This window comes from Amphibalanus amphitrite, unplaced genomic scaffold (assembly GCF_019059575.1).
Source record: "Amphibalanus amphitrite isolate SeventyFive unplaced genomic scaffold, NRLGWU_Aamphi_draft 000689F_arrow, whole genome shotgun sequence".
NCBI classification, from domain to species: Eukaryota; Metazoa; Arthropoda; class Thecostraca; order Balanomorpha; family Balanidae; genus Amphibalanus; species Amphibalanus amphitrite.
In genome coordinates, this window is record NW_024882183.1 from 17,698 (window position 1) to 44,542 (window position 26,845).

Below are 26,845 nucleotides of genomic sequence, written 5' to 3' on the forward strand. Positions count from 1 at the left end.
GACTTTGGCACAGACGGTCTCGTCGATATATGGTAGAGTCAGGTACCCGTCTAGCTGCTGTACTTGCTGCTTTTTGTGGTGCCGGTGCTCTCCATTTGTCGTCGGATGTGTCTCTGCTCGGGTAGCCTCTCGTTGCAGCCTCCGCACCAACTGTTTTCTGTAGCCGTTTTCTTCGAATAGCTGCTGTATCTTCTGGCAGGAGCGGGCACGTGCCGCTGCATCTGACGACAGTCTGATGGCGCGTCGAAACTCGGCTCGTATCACTGCCTGCTTGGTCTTCATGGGATGTGATGATGTTTGATGGATGATGATCCCGGAGTGATTTGGCTTTATATATAGCTCTGTTTGGTACTTGGAATTTGAGTTCACAGTGATGAGAGTGTCCAGAAACGGTACGTTTCCAGACTTACTGCTATCTTCCAGAGTGAACTTGATTCTCGGGTGGATGGAGTTGAGGTACTCGAGGAACTTGTTCAGCTCGTCTCGTCCGTGAGTCCAGACTCCAATGGAGTCATCAATATACCTCGAGTAGAACTCTGGTTTCAGCACTGCATTGTCCAGTGCCCGCGTTTCGAATTTGTGCATGAATATGATGGCTACTGGGGGTGCCACCTTGTTGCCCATGGCGATGCCGACTCGCTGTCTGTAGAACTCGTTGTCGAATTCGAATACATTGTTTTCGAGGCAGTGGGTGAGAAGGCGGGTGACGTCATTTGGTTCTAGTCCACACAGGTCGATTTCGGCTCGGTGTTCGTCTATCCGAGCCGAAATCGACGTCTATCATATGCCGATATGATAGACGAACACCGAGCCGAAATCGACCTGTGTGGACTAGAACCAAATGACGTCACCCGCCTTCTCACCCACTGCCTCGAAAACAATGTATTCGAATTCGACAACGAGTTCTACAGACAGCGAGTCGGCATCGCCATGGGCAACAAGGTGGCACCCCCAGTAGCCATCATATTCATGCACAAATTCGAAACGCGGGCACTGGACAATGCAGTGCTGAAACCAGAGTTCTACTCGAGGTATATTGATGACTCCATTGGAGTCTGGACTCACGGACGAGACGAGCTGAACAAGTTCCTCGAGTACCTCAACTCCATCCACCCGAGAATCAAGTTCACTCTGGAAGATAGCAGTAAGTCTGGAAACGTACCGTTTCTGGACACTCTCATCACTGTGAACTCAAATTCCAAGTACCAAACAGAGCTATATATAAAGCCAAATCACTCCGGGATCATCATCCATCAAACATCATCACATCCCATGAAGACCAAGCAGGCAGTGATACGAGCCGAGTTTCGACGCGCCATCAGACTGTCGTCAGATGCAGCGGCACGTGCCCGCTCCTGCCAGAAGATACAGCAGCTATTCGAAGAAAACGGCTACAGAAAACAGTTGGTGCGGAGGCTGCAACGAGAGGCTACCCGAGCAGAGACACATCCGACGACAAATGGAGAGCACCGGCACCACAAAAAGCAGCAAGTACAGCAGCTAGACGGGTACCTGACTCTACCATATATCGACGAGACCGTCTGTGCCAAAGTCAATGCCATCGTGAGAAAAACTGATTTAAACTTGCGAGTAGCCTGGCAAAGCAAGAACACATTGAAAAGCCGCCTCACACGTTCTGCCCTCTCCCATCCCAAGTGCCCAGCAGGGTCGCGAGTTTGCAATACTTGTGAGTCGGGATTGAAAGGGAAGTGCCTAACCGCAGGTGTAGTGTATAGAATCACATGTAGCGTCTGCCAGAAAGGTGGAGAAGAAGTAACATATGTGGGCGAGACAAAACGGCCTATTAGGCTACGTTTTAATGAGCATGTCGTAAGCGCCAAGAACAAGACCCGAGACACACCCATTGGTGATCACTTTAGATCGGCTCACAGAGAATTAGAACTTCAAAGGGGTGAAATTCCTCTAACGGTGGAAATCATTCAAAAAACCGGCGACCATCCACACCGAAAGATAAGTGAGTCGCTACAAATCCGAAAGCTAAAGCCGCAACTGAATCGAAATGTATCATCGTGGTACATTATGTAGTTATCGGGTTTTATGTGCATGTACATGAGTGAACGTCGAAAAGTAGATGAATGAATCGAATACGAAAACGAATTTAAAGTTAATTTTTGACCTATTAGGTTGTCTATGATCGTTTTTGTTGGGCCCATCTAACATATTCCTTAGAACTGTAGGTATATTGTGCTTTTTTATCACGCGAAGTTGTACAGAAACTGAAAAACTGGCAAAACTGTAACTGCATTGGTGTCTGTGTGTCTTTCGTGTCTGTGTTTAAACTGATATGTGATCAAGGCCCGTGGCCGAAAATTTGTATCAAGCTAAATACATCAAAAACATAAATAATTTGTAAGGAGGTCATTAAAAAGGAATTTACCAATCACCTACATGCCTTACATACAAAGAGCACTACAAGAATGACTTTACACTTTCATAATATCGTTTATCAGCTTAAGAAGGCCTTAATTTGCAGAAATAAAATACAGTTACATTAAGTACACGTTGGGTATTTTTTTTTTTGAATTTTGCATCCCGGTTGCACTAAGGCATACCGGGGAGGGGAAGCTAATAGCTGGCAATGAGCCAGATCTTTCGTTTTACGTTACTTTACCACCGGCTATTCAAGTGAAATAAGGCAGTTCTTATTACTTACAGGGACTATCCCACCTTCTAAAATGTTGTTAAAACCAGTTAAATTGTGCCCGACTTTATAGATTGGATGACCAGGAACACGGTTCTGGCATTTATTTTTCATTAAACATCTTAGGCTTCCCATATTCCAAACACAAACTTTCAAATATGTGACGTCACAGCCCAAAATTACCTCCTTCCCCAGGCCACATTACTGTCATAAAGCTGATTCTTTTTACTCTGTAGGCACCACAACAAAGTTCAGACCAAGTTTTAAGCGATTTTTCAACGAACAAACCCATTTAAATCAGAATGACTAAACGAGGTGACGTCACACTAACGGTCGCTCCATGTTGAAGATAGGGCCTTGTACAAGGCCCATTTTCAAATGAAGGGAACGAATTTCTTCAACACCAAGAGGCCGCGGCGGTTGCAACCTAGATAGATAGTGGTTTCTGAACCTCGCCGCAAACTTGGCTATCTCAACTCAATCCCCATGTTAATGCGGCCCTGGTGGCGCAGTTGGTAAGGCGTCAGCCCGCGGTGCGGGAGGTTCCGGGTTCGATCCCCGGTGCCGCCCGTTCCGCGGGCGTCGTCCCCAGCTGTGTCACCAGGAGTGGGGTGGGCTCCCACATTAGCCGTAGCCCAGGGGGAGGGGCACCTTCCTGTAAATGGGCATACCGGCCCGTCGGAAGGATGACGAATAAAGGTGGGATAGTCCCTTTAACAATACAGCAAAGCTTACAAATTTCCTTTAAAGCAGAAGCTCCAGATGAAATCAAGCTATACAAGAAAACCATCAAAGAAAACGTCTCGCGCAAAGTTTCTTGGATGGCTGGATTGCATTGCAACACTGCATCAAACATACAGGAATGCACTGTGTTCCATGTCGTTTCTTACATCTCTCCTATGTTCCTATAATCTTATGTCCATGCCTCTACCTGTTTTACCTATATACGACTTTTCACAATGCCCATAGGGTACCTGATATACAACGCTAAGACCTACATTCTTACTTATTTTCTTTTGCATGATCTATTTTTCTGCCAGAAGTCAATGCGACTTTGACGCCTGTCGTTTCAAGTTCTTTCGCGATGTTTTCGGCTGCTTTTGAGTTCGGTAATGAAATATATCTTATGTCGTTCTTTCGTTTCGCTTCAGCTTTTGCTCTGTTTCGAAAGTTCGACGCTTTTTTCTGGAGACGAATGAGATAGCCTTTGGGACATTTAACCCTCGCACCGACGGGGGGGGCGGATATCCGCCCCCCCCCTGAGGTTTTTCGCGAATAGCGGGAAAACCGCGGCGCGTAGCGCCGCGAAATTTGGTATGACTATAACCTCATCAATTTTACACATGGTGTGCAAGTTTGAACTTCCTACCTTTTAAGGTCAGGTCACCAGGTCACTTTGAATGACCCAACCTCAAGTCACTTTTTTGCAACTTTGTCACCGTGCCAGAGCTACAGTAGATGTCGGAGGCCTTTGAAAGTCGCAGGATATTATTAGGTCATTAGTAGCTACAATTTTTATATCTCGGAATTTTGATATCGGTGACCTAAGGTCAGGTCAATTTCGCGACCTCCCCATTATAAGTCAATGGGGGAAAATCAACTCCCTGTTTTTACCACTAAAACCGGTCGGAATGGCCCCATATACCATACATGACTTCATATACGATCAACCTTCACTACCTTGAGGTCTGCTTTGCTGTTGGGCAGCTGTGAGGTCATGTGACGTCATCAAAGGTCACCAAAGGTTTTTGGCCAATAACTCCGTACAGGAACAAGATACAGACGCGTGGATGGTCTCATTGTGTTCAGCTCGTCAAGACGCATCGAATGGTATACATGATGACCTCGAGGTCACGTGACCTGAGGTCAACCTTTGACCTTGACCTTTCGAGGTCAACATATATATCATTCGATGCAGATTGACGAGAGGATCACGATGATGCCCTTATTTTGTTCCTATCTTGACTAATTCGAAAGTTATTCGAGAAAAACTCTCCATATATAGCGCCGCCATTTTGACTTTTTCGACCCCTGTGACGTCATCTTTGACCTGACCTGAAAATGACCTTAGTAAAAATTGTAGATCTTGGCCGTGCGTATCCGATGCCGTTTACCGCTTGTCGCTATCTTGCTTCGTTCTCGAGATCTCAGGGGGGGGGGCGGTCATCCGCCCCCCCCGTCGGTGCGAAGTTGGCGCAGACCCCCGTCGGTGCGAGGGTTAAGCTTTATGAAACTGGAAAAATGTGCTCAATTTCTTCAGCGATACTCCTCACTACAAATACGAAAAGCCCTTGAGAAAAAGCCCAAGACCACCCCACTTTTAACTGTATCACTATGACCGGAAAAGAAATGAACATAATCTTCCCGGTTTGTAGGCTTACGATATACTTTGAATTTTGCACGACTATCGCTTCGGACTGCTTCCGTATTTAGGAAAGCAATGGAACCTCCCTTTTCTGTTCCCACAGTAAACTGAATCTTCGGATCGACTGCGTTGAGTTCGTTGACTTTGGCGTTCAAAATACACGAAGAAGCTGATACCAGACTTCTGTTACACGTGGCGAACATGCGACAGCAAACGGTCATCGTGTACTCTCGCGACACAGACGTCCTGGTGCTGCTCACGTACCACCGCGAGAAACTGCCGGCAAAACAGCTTTGGATGCGAACCGGATCCAACAGAGACCAGAAATACATCCCCATTCATGACGTCGTAGAGTCTCTGCCGACAACCGTCTTGAAGGGACTCTTGGCCTTTCATGCCTTCACTGGCGGTGACATGACATCGTTTTTCTTCAGGAAAGGAAAAAGAAGCGCATGGAAGACATTCTTTAGACACCCTGTGCTACAGTTACCGGATACAGCTGACTGTGCTGGATGGAAATGCGGTGGCAGCGCTCACAGAGACGGCGGCCACTCCTTAAATGTATCTTGGGCCACTCCGTGGCAGATGAATCAGCTCGAGGAGATGCTGCGCCGCCCAGCCAACACTGAGCTCGGCATCAGCGTGCTTCACTGCTGGATTCGAGTCATTGTGGACTTGCTGTTCATCTCCTGCCGACTTCTGCTGCAGCGCCGCAGCGCTTCCGGATCAGACAACCATGAGGCTGTCAAAGACGCAAAAAATCTGCAAGCACGGTTCCGAGGGGAACTGGGCATGAGAGTTAGTGAGGCATGGTCAGGCGGTGTTGGGAGCTGAAATGTTAGCAACACAGCATGACGTGCATTCCAGGCCCGAGATAAACTCGGGAGTGCACGGGGATCGACAAGGAGCTCATCACTCGACTGAAAGTTATCCTCCAGGTCATCAGCTGCGCCTGCCCTGTCAACACAGCGAAGTTGACTACCTTCTGCACCGTGACAGCCGAGCTGTACTTGAGACTGTGCCCTGTGGTATGTTTTGCTTCGTGTATTTTTATTTGATTAGTTTGATTTCAGACACGACGCTCCAATTTAAGCGAATCGGCTTATGCGTCTGTCTGCGACAAGTTAAGATGCACGTCTAGTTAATGTGTAATTAATAAACTGATCGATGATGACGATGATGATGATGTATATATGTTACAGGCAAAGTGAAAACTCGGGCATTTTGCAAAATGCCTAGGCAATTTGCAAAATGCCTGACTGGCTAGGCATTTTGCAAAATGCCCAGGCGATTTGCAAAATGCCTGATCGGCCAGGCATTTTGCAAAATGCCTAGGCATTTTGCAAAATGCCTAGGCAGTTTGCAAACTGCCTGGCCCACCAGGCATTTTGCAAACTGCCTGAAATTATTTTCTCAGGCAGTTTGCAAAATGCCTGACATCGAACTCACACCAGCGACGATGCGTAAGCATCATTGTAAGTGCCGCCAACAGGGGCACTACAAGCGATACGCACCAAGTGGGAGGACATACAGTGAGACATTCTCCGGGTAGCGCTGCTGAGTTCAAGGTCACTGAGCCCCAGGCAGCGCGAGCGGCCCGGCCGCCGCGCCGGCTACCGGGCGCCCGGCGCGGTTTTATCGGTAAACACGCGTTAAACACGGTTATGTTTCTAAGAGCCTTGATGACTCTGGAAATACTTTGTGTGGATATTGATTAGAAAAGAATGTTCTTTCGATGTATGGTAGCTTGGTTGGCGAGCCACACGTCTACATTATTAATGCATTGTGACTGTGTAAAGATGAACATGCCCGTTGCATGTAAAACTTGTAATTTCTAAGGCCTAAGCGTCTTTTTATTACAAAGGTGTGCACGTGGGTCGTGGATGACCAAAAACTTGCTTTTCTGGAAAAGCGGAAAAGCCACATGTTCTTGTTGTCTATGGACTGTATCTCATCTCATTCCAATGCATTGCCATTGTTTTTTAAATGCTGTTTTTCCTGAAATGTACCAAAAATGGCTGATTTCTCAAGATATAGACTATTTCTTTCCACGTGACACGTGATTAACAAAAATGTTTATTGGATACGCTTGTCTCTGTTCTATCGATCGCTGGCAACCCCGTGTCGCTGCGGCCCTCTCTTGCCGTGATGTAAATAAGCACGGGAAGCGAAGAATGTCGGGTCAATATTCGACCGGTCGCCGCGTTTTTCCGCGCCCATGTTTCTCTGTGCCATGCTCCGCGCCCCATCGCAGTATTCCTACACACGAACGGCTACAACTCCGTATACGAAAATTATAGGGAGACGTTGGCTCAATCTACACCATTCAGTAGTGGTTCCATCTCGACAGAAGTGGCGCAAGACGTGGGTATATTCGTAAATATTGAATGTGTTTGGGGCTCAAGCACATGGGAGCGACATGGTCAACGCCTGTGGTAAACAAAAACGGTAAAATAAATCAATCACAACTCAGGCATTTTGCAAAATGCCTGACCCGCCAGGCATTTTGTAAACTGCCTAGGCAGTTTGCAAAATGCCTGGTTGGTCAGGCAGTTTGCAAACTGCCTAGGCATTTCGCAAAATGCCTGGCGGTCAGGCATTTTGCAAATTGCCTGGGCATTTTGCAAAATGCCTAGCCGGTCAGGCATTTTGCAAATTGCCTAGGCATTTTGCAAAATGCCCGAGTTTTCACTTTGCCTGTAACATATACACTATACAGCATGCCGGCAACGCTGCATTGTCTCCTCATCCACTCGGCTCAGATCTACGAGTCTGCATTTTTTCCAACAGGGATGATGTCTGGAGGCGGCCGAGCTCTGCAACAAGGACGTCCGCCGGTACAGACTACAGAATACTAGAGTCGTGTTCGGGCACCGCGCAAAATATTTTGAAGCGTGTGACGGCACACTTGGATGACGTCAGCTACCTGGCTCCGCCCACGCTCCGCCGGCCCGTAGAGGCGAGGGCAGCGGCCGCGGCAGTTTCACGCGCGGCGAAACGTGGCGCGGACGGACTGGTGGTTTTCGTTCACTGAACTCTATTATAATGTGGAGGGCGCATTGGCCACCAGATGGTGTCCAACGGTGCCGCCGTGTTGCGCAGACCAGGAAGCGGCCGCCGCCTGTGTTGGGGAATAGGGAATTCGGGACCTCGATTTACGTTTGCGGCCGCTGCATCCGTTACGTTCAAGCTAGGTAGACACGGAACCCGGCATCTTACGCAGAATTGAGTGGAAGCAAGATGAAAACTTCAAAAATCCATAGGTACATGAAACTTATACCTACGTTAAACCCTTTTAAGTCAATGGGGAAATATGATTGCTATTTTGGCGCCAAGAATGGTCTGAAACTATCTCAAGCATATAGAATCGTGATTCATGCACTCCTAAATTTTCTCGGACGAGAAGACATTTTGCACGAGTCGCCATGGGCGACTTATCGTGTATCGGTAAGCACAACAACATAGCTATCATTATCCCTTGCCAGTATTGAAAATGCCTATGCGAACACAATGTTCCCGTCTAACCCCCAACTAAGCTAGATTCGCAAGTATTGTCTGAGAGTGTCTTAACCCTCGCCCGTAAAGGGGGTGGGGGTGAACGGACCCCCCCGTCAGTTTTTCGCGAATAACTCGCGTAAAAAGCGGCCGATCGCAACAAAACTTTCATTACCTTCGAGTTCATCAATTTAACACATACCCTGAAAATTTGGTCAGGTCATTGACCTTTGATGACCTCGGTTCACTGTTTCGAGTTTTACATGTTAGGCCAGTTTTTGGAGCTGAATTCGAATTTAGCAACCATATGAACAATTACGAAGTAGTTTTGGTGCCTTCGTAACATGTTACGAAGCTGTTAGAGGCGGTTGACACCTACTACGAATACCCGGCAGGACCCCTACTGGTTGACCTGACCTGACATGACCCGACCTGGCCTAAATACATTAAGGCATCATCTGTGATCAAAACTAACATGATATTCGTGATCAGCACCTCGAAAAAACCCATAGCAGCCGCACTACGACGTTCTAACAGGTCCCAATTTTCCCGTCTTTTGGGTCATTAACCTGACCTGGAAGGTCAACCAATGACCAAGGACCTCAAAATTGGGTATCGTCGACTTCCTCCCGTCACGGGTAACACGCTCGTTTTTTCAGCGAAGCTCTAGCTCGATCGGGCGAAATGGCAAGGGGGGCCCAACGGATCCCCCCCCCTTCATACGTTCCCGGCTGGAAAAACACCAATACGGGCGAGGGATAAACTCCCTAAATAAACGAATCCAACATTCTCTCTCTCTTCCTCTCTCTCCCTCCCTCTCTCGCTCATTCAAACACACCCCCACAACCCCACACACTCACACCCACACGCACGGTGAAGACCTCCAATGTTTCTGTGGTACAAGGATGCTCGAAATTTGGAATAAAGAAGGGACCATGTCGTTTTCCTTTTTTGGCAGTATGATAAGCATTAAGCAGGTTTTGATACAATTCACAGGCGCCTAGGGCAGCGCGAGAGGTTCGCGCCAAGGAACGTGGCCACCCAACAGCAGAGCGGTTAATGCACGGTTCACGTCTGGGGCGGGCTGGACCGACGGCGAGGGGGTCGCTTCACCGCATCGGTCGCGGCACAGCTGCCACTTACCGCAGCCTGCTCGCCAACAAGGCCCTCTCTCGCCAACGACTTCCTTCCAAGCTATGATGAGCTCCGTCCCGGCAAGGACCACATCATCCTGCAACAGGATAACGCTCCGACGCCCGACTGGTCCGTGACTGGATTGCAACTCAGCCGCGTCTGGAGGTGCTCCGCTGGGCGTCACGATCGCCTGATCTGAACCCCATCGGTAAGAAGCACGCTGTTGCTCTGACTCCTTAAGAAAAAGTTAAAATCAGCAACGAAATGCGGAAAATATACAGTGTCCCGATTTCAATTGTTTTATCAATACAAAGGCACCCTCGAACATATCCCCATCAATGTTTGACAGTGCTATGTTGATGATTTATCTCAGGTACGTTGTCAGTTTCGTAGCTGGCGACCTTCTTTTATTTATTGGTTGCGGAATTTAAAGGGTAGACGACAGGTTAAGGCTTTTGTTATGTTCATGATTCTAGTGCGCTACCGGTTTTGTGTAGTTTTATATTGCGAGATTAAACAGAAGAAGTCTGCGCAATAATGCAATAGAATACATGAGACTCTAAATGCGTGTAAAATATCTGCAATCCTGTGCTACAGGTAACCACATTCTACATGTATCAACTTTCATGACCCGTTCCTTTCAGAAAATGTGTGGGGCATAATGACCGATGAGCTCACTCCTAGGCTGAACGGTGTCGCCCTCACCGAGGAGCAGCTCTGGGAGGAGGTGCAGGCGGCGTGGCAGGCCGTCACGCCGACGCTGACCCTCTGTCGGCGTCTCGCCGACTCCATGGTGGAGCGGCTGGAGGAGGTGGTGGTGTGCCGGGCTGCGCCACACGCTGGATCAGGGCCCTACTCAGCGACCGGCGCGCTAGAGTGAGATGGGGTACGTCAGCCTCCCGGTGGCGGGTCTTCCAGGAGGGCCTGCCGCAGGGCAGCGTGCTCGCCCCTCTCCTCTGGCTCATCTACTGCAACGACATCGACGACCAACTCCGGGCCGGAGACTCGAGCCCAACGGTCTCCCTCTTCGCGGATGATGTGGCCCTTCTCGCGACGGGCCGCTCTCTGCAGGAGTGTGCGGACAGGCTCCAACCGGCCCTGGACGAGGTCAGCCGCTGGGTGAAGACTTGGAAGGTCCAACCTAGTCCATCCAAGTGCGTGATGACCACCTTCACGCTGGACCCCAAGGAGTGCGGCGGCAAGGTCAAGCCCCAGCTCAGCTTCTGCGACCATCCGCTAGGCTACGAGGAGACGCCCACCTTCCTCGGCCTGAAGTTCGACTGCCAGCTGACCTTCGCCGCCCACATCGCCGCCCTTAGAGAGAAGATGGCAAAGCGCCGTGCTTGTCTATCAGCGATCGCCGGAAGGAGCTACGGAAGCCACCGTAGCACACTCTGCATCGCCTACAAGAGCTACGTGCGCTCCCTCTTCGACTACGGGGCGGCCATCTACTTCACCCATGCGGCACCGGCTGTCCGCGAGCGCCTGGAGGTAGAGCAACGGAAATGTGCGCGCCTGATTACCGGCTGCATCAAGCTCACGGATAAGGAGACCCTGGTGGCGGAGGCAGGCCTCCCTCCGCTATCACTCCGTGCCAAGGAGCTAGCAGCCGGCGAGTACGCGCGCATAGTCCGTCTACCTCCGGGAGACCCCGCTCGCAACCTACTGGACAAGACACCACCACCGAGACTCCGCTACCGGGCCCACGAGGCATGGAGGCGCGCGGTGACGTCTGCCGAAGAGGCGGGTCTGCCACCGCCGCCACCGGCAGACGAAGACGCGACCCTCTCATTCAAGCCATGCTTCCGTCGGGTCGGTAGGTGGGTCTGCGACAGGGCGGGCTTGAGCGACCTCCCAGTGGAGCCCCTGGCACTTAACCAGGGCGCACCACCCTGGCACCACTGTGGAGACGCCGTCCGTTTCGTGCTGGACCTGCCGCAGCCCACAAGGAGGACAGACCTGCCGGAAAGGAGAAAGGAGGCGGCGTTAGCGGCGCTGGCCCTCGTCCCCGATCCAGACTGTACCATCTGGTCGGACGGATCCGCCAAGGAAGGCACCATCCAAGGCGGCGGTGGAGCGATCCTGGAGCTTCACCGCGAGGGACGCACAATAGAGTGCGTGGCACCGGCCGGTCGAGTGTGCAGCAGTATGAGGGCGGGGCTGGTGGCAATGACGGAGGCCCTGACGTGTCTCCATGAGCTACCGGCCCCCTCTAAAGCACTCATCAAGAGAGTGCTGCTCTGCACAGACTCACGGTCGGGGCTCCAGCTACTTAGCCGCGGCCCGGATGACCAACAGTCGGCCATCGGCCAGCGCGTCTGGGGCCTAATAGACGCGCTGACAGCCGCAGGGAAGGACATCACCCTGCACTGGGTCCCGGGCCACGCCGACCTCGCCGGCAACGAGGCAGCCGACCGCCTCGCCAATCAAGCCGCCGCCGACTGCGCTCAAGAGGAGGCCCCGATCGACCTCTCCAGCGCGCGGACAGCCATCCGTCGCTGGACATCGGAGCTGGCCTCCGCAAGGGCGCAGCGGCACCCACATCGAGAACCTACTCCGAGCCACGATGAGCTGGACAGGTGGGGCCAGGCCACCCTGTCCCAGCTTCGCACCGGCTACTGCCCACTGGTGCGAGCCACAGCTCATCGCCTCGGCCTGGTCGAAGACCCGACCTGCCGAGCCTGCGGCGAGGAGGAGGAGGACGTGGAGCACCTCCTGGCCGGGTGCCCTGCACACGTGGCGGCGAGGGCCGGTTTCTGGGGGCACTGTCCGACCCTGGCGGAAGTGCTCTCGGGGCCGGCCCAACATATCATCAGCTACCTGAAGAGAGTGGGGCGGGTGCAGGTCGCCACCGACCCGCCCCCGCCGGCCGCGCCTTAGGCGCGGCCCGCGACCGCGCAGAAGAGAGAGAGAGAGAGAGAGAGGTGGTCGCTAACGACGGGAACTGGACCCGCTACTGACTCCACTCTGCGCAGTGTCCTCCGCTGCGCCACAGCATCAACGACGCGGGACAGGACACTACACAGGACAGTTGTGATCACTTGACAGATGTGTCATTCTGAGTCTTACGAGTTTTTTTTTTGTCTTTCTGTCTAAGTTCTTGCAGGCATGCATTTACGCATACCTACCTGTGCAGCTTGTCGCTATCGCCGTCCAGTGTTGATGTGTGACCATCAATATACTTAACAATGTTGCTATGGTTTTAACTTACCCTCGCACTTATAAACGGACCCCAACCCTCGATCTTCGTGCCTTCGTAACATGTGATGAAGCGGTCAGTGTTGGTTTACACCTACTATAAATCCTATGAATATATGACCCCTCCAGGGTGACCTGACGTGACCTGACTTAAACTGACCAGGACTGGCCTAAATGCATGAAAACGTCCTCTGTTATCAAAACTAACATGAAATTCGTGATCAGCACCGCGGAAAACCCCATGGCAGCCTCACACTACAGAGTTCTGAGTTCTGACAGGTCCCGATTTTCCCGACTTTTGGGTCATTGGCCTGACCTGCAATGTCAACTGATGACCTAGGATCTTAAAGGGAATAGTTAGTTCACTTTCCTCAAATTAGTTCTTTTGCAATGGATTTCTGTTTTTTTTTGTGCCTGAAATGATCAGAAAATAAAACAAGACCTTTGTATAAAAAGGATTATTTTTCATATTTTTGTGTAGGAAGAACTATATTTTATATAAAATTATGTTTGATGCGGAACCTTATTACGCGTTGACCAATCATATTGCGTAGTTCCTGTTCAAGCCTACCTAGGCATGCTGCATTGGCTGCAAGGAGCAAGCTGATTGGCTGATGATGACGTGGCTGTATTCCTCAGCAAGGCACGCATTCCTCTGCAAGGCACTTTTTACGGAACGTAAAATATAAAATCTTCGTCTGGGGTGATCGTTGGGCCGTAAAAGCTCCTGATTTGTGCTAGCCTCAGCTCAAGCTACGAAACTGCTATTCCAGTTCAAAACCTCATGTTAAAAGTGAACTATTTACTTTAAAATTGAGTAAGATCGGATTTCTCTCGTCACGGGCAATACGCTCGTTTTTTTCCCGTGAAGCTCTAGCTCAATCAGGGGGTGAACGGCAAAGGGCCAAGGGGGGGGGGGTCCAACGACCCCCCTCTCCCCGTTACGTTTGCGGCCGGCAAAACACCAATTTGGGCGAGGGTTTAAGTGACCAGCCCACCTCAATATAAGTTTTGAGTTGAGATAGTCAAATTGGGGTCCCGCGCCTGCACTTACCGGCTTCGGTACTCACAACATCGAGATTTGCTTTGATTCGGAGTTATATATTTTCAAACTTGCAGTTTTCAGATTCTAAAGGGCTAATGCATTGGAATGTCCTGTTAGAATTTGTGACGTCAGCGGAGATCTAGCAATTTTTAAACCTTATACCATAATCATCGTTAAAACGTGGTGGCATTAACTGCTTTGCGCGCAACATCTGCCACACTTTCAGGATGTCAAATTATTGCTTCCAAATGACGTCGTAGGGACAGTGGAGTTCCCAAAAAGTAAACAAAAGTAAAAGTATAATATCCTGAAAAACAGTGAATATTTTTCGGTGAAGTTTGGTAGGTATTCATTTTTGATCTTTCTGAACCACGGGACATCGCTTATATGCCATTTCATTAACTTTTTAGAAGGTGGGAGGGTCCATTTAAGCCGAATTCAAGCGTTCAATTCATAAAGCTGCAATAATCAATATTCAATACATTTGAACTGAAAACACAGCCAGGGTCCATGGGGGGGGGGGGGGAGGGACCATGGCCTCTCCCCAAAGCCCGTTTGCCCCCCCAAAAAAAACCCGAGTTTTAATTAACATTGCGCCTATGTCGGTGCATGAAAGAAAGGGGCCATTTCGGCAATATTGCCTCCCCAAAAAAGAAAAACGTCCGGTTGCATCCGCAACTGGCATGGTCAGCACCGCTGAATCCAGAAAGGCGGTCTTGGACGCTGCGGGGGCAAACAGTTAATCGAAATCAGGAGAAAAATTGATCAGATTGGACTCCTTACGTATTGCTCTGGAGTTTAGAGCAATCGTTTCCACTGACAGAGTTAGGAGGAGGGCTTTGGGGCTAATGCCCTCCCGCAGCGCCGGGAATGAACGAAAATTTGCAGTTTTTCGAGAATGAAACGAAAACTAATAAGTCTTTTTTAAAGAAAAGTTTGCTTTAAACTGGAGAGCAGTGCTTAAGGATTGGAAGTCCGGTGATTTTTGGAACTTCTAGAAACTTCCGGGGGGGGGGGGGAATATATGCATTTCTGGATCCGCCAGTGAACTTTTCTAATTAAGTTGTTTTGGGTTCGTTTTATTCTACAACACAAAAACGAAAACAACAAAAAACAACACAAAAACGACACTTTAATCGATCTCGGGCTTCAGGTATTTATCCCAAATACTTCCCCTTAAATCCCCCAGTCAGGATCATTTTGTTGCATGCATATGTGTTTGAAACGAGATATTTTAATCATTGTAGCAAAATGCAGAAATCTGAATGATATTGATCAATATTCAATTATACAAAGTCGGCGCACCCGCTCTATTCCAGAATCATCCCATACAATGTCCAATAACTTGGATTCACGGCGTAGCGGTAAACAAGGTCCAACGAAGTTACGAGTCAATCAGACCAGTATGGTCCTCCCCTCTCCACCCGGTTGTGTAGCGTAAAACCCAGCGCCGACACCCGCGACCTTTGACCTCACGTGACTCGAAGGGTCAGCCAGTGTCCAAGGACGCGCCGGCCGCCCCGATAGCCTCTACAGAGTCTCTCGTTCATTCGCTGATTACTACGCGCTCGATTCATTCATGTTTCTGTGTTTCTGCGTCCCCCCGTCTAGATGGCTCCACTGATATCATAAGCGATCCCAGGAAGACTGCGGTCAGAATGCCCCAAACGGCAGAAAATGAGGTTTTTGTCTAATATCTCGGAAAGTATATGGCACACAACGATGCAATTTCACAACCTTGTGGCAAACGTGCATACGGATAATTTGGGCCCATACCTACGCATTTGCACTTGATATAAGACCAGATATAACCGAATATGCAAAACCAACTACTGTTTTCCTGGAGAGCCGTACGTGAGATAGTTTTAGATCATTCCCGGCGCCAAATTAACAGTTTTTATATTAAACCATTGACTTATAACAGTGACGTCACGTGACCGACCTGACCTCATGTGACCTTAAAAAATTCCCAGATATACAAGTTGTGAGACTTCTGGAGGACACCATGTATACGTCCTGTAACTTTCATCTCGGACAGCTATGGTCACTGGCATCCAAAACAATGTCAGAACCAAACAGCCTTTTTCACTCTCGCGCTTATAGGAAAGAGGGTTTGATGAACCCTCTTTTCGTTTTTTTTTTTCAGATGACTCAAGACTTCAATTGAAATTTCAGTAGCCCGTGATGTCACTAGGCAGCTTTACCGCGCCATTTGTAAGCTACCCTCCCGAAATCACTATTCGAAACCGTTATCGTGACGTAAAATAAGTAATTACATTTATAGACAGAACACCTTCCTAATTTTTTGCATACTTCTTAACAATGAGCCAAATATTTTTTCAAAGAAATAAAAATTAAAAAAAAAATGGTCCCGAAGTCCAAAAAATACAAATGAAAGAAAACTCGATGTGTCATATATCAAAAATAGCGTATTTTTGGAAATTTCAAAAATACATATTTATCTCTGTTTCATTGCAAGTTCAATGTTAAATAACATTTGGCATTTGAATAATCCGTCTTAGAGTTACAGCCCGCCAAACTGATCGCCGCAAAGCGAGATCCAAAAAATGTTATACACCATAACTCAAAAAAAATATTTATCTGATAAGCCTGAAACTTACAGGTGGATTAAGAGCCCCTGATAATTCTCGTCAAATTCCGAGAGATGAGGGTGTCAAATTGGAAAAAAGTGGTACGATCTATCGTGGAATGCCCCAGTTAACAAACGGCTGTTTGAGTACAATTGAACCGTTATACGTGACTACCGACTTCTGATAGGCAACTCTAATATCCCCAACACGAGTCAGAGGAAAATAAATCATAACATTATTTCGAACAATATTCCTAGCACACTAAATATTCTCTCCCATCTGAACAGTCGATTGGGAAATAATTTGCATCAGAAAGCAGTATTCCATCCCTGACTGATTTGCCCCGCAATCCACATATGTTGCATTCTCCTCATCCCTTCAGACCCCTTTCCGGCCAAGAAACCAGCCCTGAAATCCGGCTCCTTCAAACCACGCTGGAAGAAAAGACGGTGGCTGCGAGGCACAACCTTTAGTGCCTAGACTCTATTGCCCTGGGCACAACGTTCCGTCGCGTGCTCCGTCTGCTCAGAGGCGAGCCAGCGCGGTATTCCGGGAGACATGAAAAGTGAGGCAATGCTTTTATTTCTTGGGGCTTCGACACGAGGAAAGTAGGGATCTAGAGCTTCGCGGAAAAGATAGGCGTGTTGACCGTGACAAGAGGAAGCCGAAGATACCTTATTTTAAGGTTCTAGCCCTAGGTCTTGACCCAGCCCCCTCCAAAGTCATATGGTAGCATGGGCGTGACTTTTCCTACTAGCCATAGGGGTTGCGTGTTAAAATGACATCACTCGGTTTTCAAGGTCTCGTAGTGTGGGCATCCACATATGAAGTATGTTAAATGATAAGTAAAATATTTTTATTTCCATTTTTAGGACATGGTCCAATGCCTTTGACACATCGGAAGGTCCTGTGTTCGAATCTCAGACAGACCAAAATTTTACTCGTTAATGCGCGGCAAACTATGGCTGCAAAGCAAAGTAGGGGTGAGCGCGCTGGTGATGAAGAGTTGTAACTTGGCATACCTGACCTTTGGTGCAAGCCGGATTATGTGGCACCAAACTCTTTTTCAGGTCAGGTCAGGTTACTGACCTGTGACGTCATAAGTGAACCTCTGCACGGTCTAGAAAAACGTCGTAACGTCGCAACTCCATCAATGCAAGATCTATCACAGGTAGATGAAACATACGGAACTTATCAAGTTCCCTAATTCTCAAAAGTTATTAGCTTCGCATTTCTCCTTAGGGTCACCTAAGGTTAGGTCGGTCAGGTGCTATGACCATTATAAGCAAATGGGGGAATATAGTTTTTTTTTGGCGCTGACAGTGATCTTAGACGGAAAAGACACGAATGGACTCATAAAGACCTGCCGAATTGAATAACGTGTAACTTGACATCATGTCATGACCTGACTTGACCTTGGACGGAAGTCAATATCCTAAATTGACCTCATTCAAAAAGCATATCATTCGACGAGGGTGAGCATGCCGAACACGACGGTGTCAAAATTGCAGCTTTGATGTTATTTTGGGGACCACCAACCAATCAGAGGATGTCACTGTGTTACACCATAGGCGGCGGAACGGGGGGGGGGGGGCACCGGGGCACCGTGCCCCCCTTGAATTCTGCAAGGGGGGCACCAATAGCAAGGTGCCCCCCCTTAAATTTGATGTATTAGTACCAGGGCGGATTCGGGAAAACTCCAAGGGGAGGGTCATGAATCGAAGTGGTGCCCCTACCTATGCCCAAAATTAAAACCTCAACGGATTTCGGCCACTTGATTTTGGTGGTGCCCTATTTTCAGTTTTTTTTCTTTATTTTTGGTTAGTCATGTGATGACTGGTGCCCCTGCTTAGCCGCTGGTGCCCCTGGAAAGACTGTGGTACCTACCTACCCTGCCCCCTGACAAGCCTACGGTGGGCCCTGACATGACTTAGGTGCCTATGGGCCCTGACAGGCCCGTGGTGCCCCTGACAGGCCTGTGGTGTCCTTGCTAGGCCTGTGGTGTCCTTGCTAGGCCTGTGGTGTCCCTGGGCCTTGGCAGGTTTGTGGTGCCCCTGTTAGAACGCAGGTGCCCTTGACAGGTTTGTGGTGCCTCTGACAATCCTAAATTGCCAACGACAGGCTTGTGGTGCCCTTGACAGGCCCATGGTGCCCTTGCGAAGCCGGTGGTTCCCCTGCGAAGCCGATAGTGTCCCTGACAGGCCTCTGGTGCCCCTGGCAGGTCTGTGGTGCCCCTGGAAGACCTGTAGTGCTTTTGCTAGGCCGATGGTGCTCCTGACAGGCCTGTGGTGCCACTGACAGGCTCGTGGTGCCCCTGCTAGGCCTTTGGCACCCCTGGCGGGCCTGTGGTGCCCCTGTCGGCTGTCAGGCCTGTGGTGCTCCTGGCAGGCATGTGGTGACCCCAGGCCCTAAGTCATGACCCATGTGACCTCCACCCTTGGATTCGCCACTGATTAGTATTGCGATGGCTTCTTGGGTCAATTATACATGTAGGATAAATGGAATTTATCAAACGACAATAAGGAAGAGACAAACACATAGGTACTTGAGGATCAGCTTAAAGTTAACCACACATACGGGCAGGGGTGTAATTTTCCTAAAATGATTGTGGGTGCCCAGCGGTAGGGGCGCCCGGCGCCAGGCCGTTTTGGGGCGCGATAGATATTCTTTATGTGGGAGCCTAAATTAACACCGAATTTGATAACATTGCTAGCCGAATGGCGCTTCAAGTGACGTGTCTGACTAAGCAAATACACGCTTAAAAGTGGAAACTGACCGGAAGGACGTAAAAAATATGTAGAGAGGCGCCATCCAGTAGGAGGGGCACCAAATGTGGAGGCGCCAGACGGTTACGACTTATGAGGGCGCCGTGAGACGATGAACAGGGCGCCATTCTCTTAGGAGGGCGCCGAGTGATTGAAAACGCTATGTGGTCCAGGGGCGCTAAGAGGCCAGAAGGGCGCCGCACAGTCAGTAGTGCTACGTTGGTGGGGACGTGGGGGCGCCAGATGGTTACGAGGGCGCCTTGAGATCATGAAAAGGGCGCCATTCTCGTAAAAGGGTGCCGAGTGATTGAAAACGCTATATGTGGTTCAGGGGCGCTGAGAGGCCAGAAGGGCGCCGAATAGTCGAGGGATGCACGGTGAACAGAGACCTAAGGACGCGAGACGGTCAGGAGGGCGCCGTTAGACCATGAGAATGGCGCGGTGCTGTTAAAAGTGCGCCATTCTCCCAGAAGGGCGCCGAGTGATTAAAAACGCTATCCATGAACGCGAGACGGTCAGGAGGACGCCGTTAGAGCATGCGAAGGGCACCGTGCTCTCGAAAGGACGCTTGCAGCCTTGTAAAAGACTTGTGGGTGCTTTTTCATCATTGTGGGGGCATAATTCAGGATTGTGGGTGCATATGCCCCCACAAAGAGATATAAAATTAGGTACACCCCTGCATACGGGGGTGAACTGCCATTTTCGTTTAGTAAAAAAAATAAACTAAAAAAAAAATCATCGTGTCAGGGCTGTGACGAAAAATAAGTGGCCTAAATCCGATGAGAAAACAGGATTTGGGGGTACCCTAGGTTTGGCTCCTTGAGCCATGGTGCCCCCCCCTTGTCTCAAATCGTTCCGCCGCCTATGTGTTACACTAAACATTGACCACAAGATATAACGTATCGATATAGGTAACACTCCGCTCATCCTCAACACAAATGACACGGCGAACACTATGGCAACCCTCTCAAAGAAGTTTCGGCCATGACACTTGACAGGCAATGATGCATAGCTGCGAGCAAGATCTTCGATCTGAGAACACATCATGATGAAATTACATGCATCACACTTGCAATCAATAAAAAACAATCTCAGGTGATACGTTTGTTTGAAAACCAGGATGAAAGAACATGTATCTATCTGAAAAATTGACAAGAATTATCAGAGTAAAAATGCATGGTTATTTAAGTGGCCTGTTAATCATACAAATGTACTAAGCATGCCCATTGTTAAGTCGAAATTTCGAAAGGTGTCTTCATGTATCACATTTGATAAAATTCCTTGAAACTTCTTCCTTGTTTAGTTGTTGTTTATCGGTTCGAAATGGAAATATATAAACGGACTAAAGCGATTTATTAGCTGCGATACGTTAAGCCGAGAGATGCACAAAACGTAAACAAGTATGGTGAGCGCCAGCCGACGTCCCGTGCACCAGTCACGCCGCTTGGGGCGCACGGTCAGCTGGCGCCGGCAGGGGCGCTCACAGGCACGTGGCACAGTGGGGTCGCAGAGGCGGTCCAAGTAGGGGGCCTCGGGGGTATACACAAACACAACATTCGTAAACACATAAAGTAACAGTGAAATAATGAGGAAGCATGAGGCTGGCCCACCACCCAATTTCGGTATATAGTTGAAAACTCTCAGTTCTAGTTGTTTTCTAGATGATATAGTAGAATTCTAGTACCCGACTATTTTAAGCGCCCTGGGTTGACCTTCCAGATCAGGTCTATAACCCAGAAATAAGGAAAATTGAAACTCGTTAGAACATCGTTAAGTGAGGTTTCTACTGCGTTTAAATCAGCTCCAAAACCTGCCCTACAACATGAAAAACTCGAAAAAGTGACCCGAGGTCATTGGTCCTGACCTGACCTTCAGGTGACCCTGACATCCACCGTAAGGCATAAGAGGAACATCACTTCACATGTTTGTGTTACGGATTTCCTTTAGATAAAGAGAGAGAGAGAGAGAGAGAGAGAGAGAGAGAGAGAGAGAGAGAGAGAGAGAGAGAGAGAGAGAGAGAGAGAGAGAGAGAGAGAGAGAGAGAGAGAGAGAGAGAGAGAGAGAGAGAGAGAGAGAGAGAGAGAGAGAGAGAGAGAGAGAGAGAGAGAGAGAGAGAGAGAGAGAGAGAGAGAGAGAGAGAGAGAGAGAGAGAGAGAGAGAGAGAGAGGAGAGAGAGAGAGAGAGAGAGAGAGAGAGAGAGAGAGAGAGAGAGAGAGAGAGAGAGAGAGAGAGAGAGAGAGAGAGAGAGAGAGAGAGAGAGAGAGAGAGAGAGAGAGAGAGAGAGAGAGAGAGAGAGAGAGAGAGAGAGAGAGAGAGAGAGAGAGAGAGAGAGAGAGAGAGAGAGAGAGAGAGAGAGAGAGAGAGAGAGAGAGAGAGAGAGAGAGAGAGAGAGAGAGAGAGAGAGAGAGAGAGAGAGAGAGAGAGAGAGAGAGAGAGAGAGAGAGAGAGAGAGAGAGAGAGAGAGAGAGAGAGAGAGAGAGAGAGAGAGAGAGAGAGAGAGAGAGAGAGAGAGAGGAGAGAGAGAGAGAGAGAGAGAGAGAGAGAGAGAGAGAGAGAGAGAGAGAGAGAGAGAGAGAGAGAGAGAGAGAGAGAGAGAGAGAGAGAGAGAGAGAGAGAGAGAGAGAGAGAGAGAGAGAGAGAGAGAGAGAGAGAGAGAGAGAGAGAGAGAGAGAGAGAGAGAGAGAGAGAGAGAGAGAGGAGAGAGAGAGAGAGAGAGAGAGAGAGAGAGAGAGAGAGAGATCACTTTATTAACAGACACGAAGTCCATAACAAAAAGGGGTGTTCAACAGTCACCCCGGTCCATGGTAGCGTCACCATCCATATAACGCTCGAGACCACACCCTCCTAATAGATGAAGAGCATTTTAGGTCATTGTTGTACAATGCAGATATTATACGATTTTCAGACATGGATAAGCGTGACATAAAGTTATATACAGCTTTGCGATACAGTGCATCATAACCATCTATATGCTCTTGAGCAAACATATCAGAAGCACTACAGAACCGTTCGTAGCCGAAAAACATCCTAGCGGCGTTCACGGTATATAGAGTACTAGGTAAAACCGGTTCGAAATTACAACACTAAGGTATTTTGACCACTATTTTCAGCTGACCCTTTAACTCTAAAAAAGAGAACTAAGCAACAAATTTCAATGAGTTTTATTATATGTATATATATTTTTGATTTATGATCAGAGACCACGCCATGTATGAATCTGTGAAACATTAACGAAAATAAATTGTTGGCTATCTCCGCCATTTCAAAAATTATATATCTTAAGTTGCAAGGATTGTTCATGGACAAAATTAATTTTTCACAATCAAAATTTAAAATTGAAGGACAAAAAGTAATATCAAAGGCCAACTCCCTTTTGTTGAATTTAGAAATTACCATGGTTCTGAGCTGTTCAGCCTACCGGACCTGCCAATGCTCCACCATGAATTGTCGAGTAACTTCAGTGATGTGGGGCTTACAACATGGTCAAAAAATATCAAAATTGAATTATCTATCAGATTCTGTGCCTGTTGTTGCCTTTTAAATGTTGGAAACTGTGTTTAGTTGATGTTCAATACATGACCACCATTGCTGTCCATGGTCATCCTGTTCCACTATATGTAATGATTCTCAAAAACTAGATCGATGTGGGGTCTAAATATTTCACTAAAATTAACAGAATCGCTTACATTATAACATATTAAAATGTCAAAACGTAAGAAACGCGGGAACTTTAAAAGATTTACGTCTAATTCTAAAACTTCGAATTTTGAATACAAAACAGTTCTGGACGAAAACATAGCTAGATGGCGAACTAGTCATTGTTGGGCTCACAAAGACCCTTCATTGAAATAAAAATTCAATTTTCTTCCAAAATATGTATGATTTATTGCAGTTTAAGAATTAAAAGATGCATTATTTTGGTCTGGTATGCGTTGACTTCCTTGCCGCCTAAGGTCACACGGTGAGAGTTAATGGCATATTAATAGAAAACAAGACCGATGTGGGGTCTATTTAAAGCTTAATAGTAAACAAAATTGAATTTTGTATCTATTGGTATAGGTTTTGAAACAAAATAAACGCGGGAACTTTACGAAACTTGGTATTGAAAACTGCCGACCATAATTATCACCCGCAGTTGCGCGCAGTTTTCTGTACTGCTATCGCTAGCAAACGCCAGCTTTTGTATTTGATTGGTTTAACGGCGTTTCTTTTACTGATTGAGAACACTTTAAAGATTCAAGCTATTCAGCATGGCTTTGGATTCAACTCAAGGCGCTCAAGGTTATAAACATTTTCAAATTTAATGAATTTTCTTGTTGGATTTGTTTTTGATAGGCCACGGAACAGGAAACAGATTTTGAAATGTATTTTTATTGTGAGTTTATCTGTGCCGGGTGGGGTGGATTTGTGTCAAGTTTCTTTTCTGTGGCAGTGGTTAGTTGAGATACAAATCAAAATAGTTTTTATATTGATTTGCCATCGGAATTATTAGGTAGGTACCTGTCCTACGAAGTATGTAGTCTACCTGAAGTCAAGTCTATATAAACCCCTCACCCAGCTTCATTTTGGTCCTCTGCTCTCTTGTTTCCATGATCCTGATCCTCTCCGACTCCTTCTCTTCTGCGTCTCAATCTCCTGCTTCAGGTTGAGACCCTGCTGTGGTTGGCCATTTCGAGTTGTGCTTTTGGAGCTTGCAGCAATGCGTGTTGCAAGTAACTCGCCAGAAAAGATGATGTTCTGAGAATTATTAAACAAAAGCCCACAAAGTCCTGTAATTGACAAGTTACATGGATAAGTTTGAGTTATTATATCATTAAAAAAGTCTTACAATGTGTGTAGCGATCATGAAATACATGCCCTCCGCGGGCTTTGTCCACCTCTCCCAAACATCCACCCTGCTAAGGGTTGGACAGACAACTATCCCATCCCATGGGGGAAGCCTGGAGGTTCCCCCAGGGTCCAATCTTATAAAATGTCTTACTATTCTATTCACGGCATTTGGTAACATTTATGGTGATGTCAGTGCTGTCAGTGCTGAGTCTGGGTGACTGAGTCTTGACAACTCACCTCAACCTGGGTGTCTGCCCAGACCAATGTTTCCTCATAATGTCTCCAGGTCTCCACTGCTCTCCTCGCCTGTTTCAGCTGTCTACCCCTGCACGCCTGATTCCTGACTCCCTCTCTCATTCGCTTTACCCAGGTTTTGCCAATGTTCTGAGTGTGCAGTTGCTGCTTTTTGGTGCGCACACACCCCAGACTCTCCATCCAATTAACGCCTGAACAGTTGCTGAAAGTGCCTCCCACCAGACTTGCTGAATGGCTACTACTTGCATATGCTATCTGGACTGAAGCTTCCCCAACTAGCTGCCATGGCTTTCGGCAGCTGGGCTTAATAGGTCACAGGTCAAAGTTCATTTGGGTCAGGTTCATAAAATGTCAAGGACATGTGTAAAATTGATCAACTGGAGGGTACTGAAAGTTTCGTCGCAATCGGCGTCTTTTTTATGCGAGTTATGAGTTATCCGCGAAAAACCGAGGAGGGGTCCGTTCGACCCCCCCCCCCCATACGGGCGAGGGTTAGGCCACATTCGGAATGTCAAGCTACATCTAGCTAGGCACATCAGCCTATCACGGGCGTTTGACTAGTAAAATATAGACATTTGCAGCCTTTTTTGACGTTGAATAAGCTGATTTAGTTATAGGTCGTCAATCGTCATTATGTGCCTGCCGCCGCTTTTGTCGTCTTCATTGTGTGCTTTGTGGTTTTTTTAGTTTTGATCATATCATCCTCCATCAGGCTTGTTTCTGGCGGTGGTTCTGGAGACAGCGTGTCGATCCAGCTCTGTAGAACGTCATCCGGAGGTGGCAGAGTGTGATGGCCAGCCACGCGGCGCGCGTATCGACATTGACCAGAAACTATCACATCATCTCCAGGTCAGTACCTAATTGTGTGAACCAACGCGTCCATAGGTCAGCTGTGTCCCTTTTCGTCACTAGATCAGCGACGTGATGGCAATTCTGTGACCCGTCACCGCGTCCTTAGGTGGGTGGCTCGGGAGAACTTTTTGTGTTGCCGGGATGGGATGTCTGCTAATGCAGGTGCCGCTGCAACTTAGTGTCGTGACGTATGATGGGTCTCAGGTTCGGGTTTCGATTTCTCGAGTGAGAAATGTGTGTACAGGCTTATATACTGTTATTATAGCTGAGTGTGCGTCAGGAAACGTTATGAGCTATGAGTCGTGGTCGCCGTGGCTCGTAGTGGTATTTGTCGACCGTCGTGACCTGTGACGGTCACCGTGACTGCTATGTGATGGTCGCCGCGGCTGGCATATGACGGCCGCCGTGACTTCTATAACGGCCTTCGTGACTGAAACGTGACGGTCGTCTTGACATGCCGCGACTCGCTGCTTTACAGGTCACTGGTCGAGGGCGCTCGAGCTGACGGTGTCTTCCGACGGCTCCACGGTGACCAGCGCCGCCACCGCCGAGACCATCCAACTCCTGAAATGCTAAAGGCCGTGCACGAACAAGAGGCTCTAAGCATCCAGGTGCAAGGCAAGCGCCATGCTCAGAGGTGTCATCCGAAGAAGGCCGCACAGTGCACTTTAGGCTGAGCTCGGGTGTAGTGCGCGCCGACGGATAGGATGAAATGACGGGCCGGCCATCAGATTTCAGTGCGGGGATCAAGATGGTCGGAGCCGATGTGGCTCGGTTGATGGTGTGGCAGGGTTGATTGAGAGTGAAAGCGAGACACCCGGATCTGTAAAGAATACGCCGATACGGGTCTCGAACGTCGTCTCGCAATTTGTGCTCTGTAATATGACGGCTATGCCGTGGTATCATTCACTCTCGGTGCGCTAATAAATAATAAATAGGACAGAGGCTGGAATTAAGATATTATATTTGGATGTAAGGGGCAGGTTTGGGCCAGCGCTATTTTAGAAATCGTGAGCGTGCTAGTTGCAATCAATCGCGCGCTTCTTGTTGAGCATCTGTGAGCGAGAAAATACTTTCTCTGGAACTTAGCAGTTCGTCGTGAAATATTTGTATCTTTGGAGTAAGTTGTCAGAACATGAATGCATTTTTGGTGTCCACTGCAGCTGCTGTTCTGGAACAGAAACATGCCGAGATCGACTGTGTATGTATGTTGTGGCAAAATCAAGCAGCCGTACCATGAATCAAAAGCGATATGTGAATTAAAGTGAATATATTTCACTATTTTTCAGTTTTATCATACAGATCACAGAAATGCGTCAAATACTGATCACACCCGGTTCCAAACAAAAACGCTTGCGATCACTGGAAAATAAATAAACAATAGATACCCATGTGGCTGCCTGGCGTGATCCGAGACTCTCTCTCTCTCTCTCTCTCTCTCTCTCTCTCTCTCTCTCTCTCTCTCTCTCTCTCTCTCTCCCTCTCCCTCTCCCTCTCCCTCTTCCCCCCTCTCTCTCTCTCTCTCTCTCACACTGTTGTTGCTGACGCACACGGCCGAATCGGCCAAGATGGAGAGCACGGAACGATGCTGGTGACTGGCGGACCAGCGAAAACAGGAAATGAGATGAGAAGCTCTAGCTCCCGTCTGCGCGC

The 26,845-nt window shown here is 48.3% G+C and overlaps 2 protein-coding genes and 1 long non-coding RNA gene across 6 annotated transcripts; all 3 read left to right on the forward strand.

Moving 5' to 3' along the window:
• Positions 1-792: 792 nt before the first annotated feature.
• LOC122364646 lies at positions 793-5,586 on the forward strand. The gene is made up of 2 exons (XM_043335253.1): positions 793-1,144; positions 5,462-5,586. The coding sequence occupies exons 1-2, from the start codon at positions 793-795 to the stop codon at positions 5,584-5,586; spliced, it is 477 nt and encodes a 158-aa protein (XP_043191188.1).
• A 4,860-nt stretch (positions 5,587-10,446) lies between these two features.
• On the forward strand, positions 10,447-12,536 carry LOC122364647. The gene is made up of 2 exons (XM_043335254.1): positions 10,447-10,473; positions 10,575-12,536. Exons 1-2 carry the CDS (start codon positions 10,447-10,449, stop codon positions 12,534-12,536), a joined length of 1,989 nt encoding a protein of 662 aa, XP_043191189.1.
• Positions 12,537-22,715: 10,179 nt separating this feature from the next.
• Positions 22,716-26,583, forward strand: LOC122364652. Of its 4 annotated transcripts, none has more exons than XR_006253610.1 (3): positions 22,716-22,737; positions 25,053-25,189; positions 25,671-26,583. It is a non-coding gene; the product is annotated as an uncharacterized LOC122364652 (long non-coding RNA). The 4 variants fall into 4 exon arrangements; XR_006253607.1 differs by lacking the exon at positions 22,716-22,737 and adding an exon at positions 23,503-23,536; XR_006253608.1 differs by lacking the exon at positions 22,716-22,737 and adding an exon at positions 23,507-23,630.
• Positions 26,584-26,845: the final 262 nt, after the last annotated feature.

Bases quoted from the DNA above. Each gene is read 5' to 3' on its own strand.
- LOC122364646 (XM_043335253.1), top strand. From the start codon at position 793: ATGATAGACGAACACCGAGCCGAAATCGACCTGTGTGGACTAGAACCA. The intron at 1,145-5,461 runs GTAAGTCTGGAA...GTTTTTCTTCAG, and splicing joins GTTCACTCTGGAAGATAGCA to GAAAGGAAAAAGAAGCGCAT.
- LOC122364647 (XM_043335254.1), top strand. From the start codon at position 10,447: ATGGTGGAGCGGCTGGAGGAGGTGGTG. The intron at 10,474-10,574 runs GTGTGCCGGGCT...CGGGTCTTCCAG, and splicing joins AGCGGCTGGAGGAGGTGGTG to GAGGGCCTGCCGCAGGGCAG.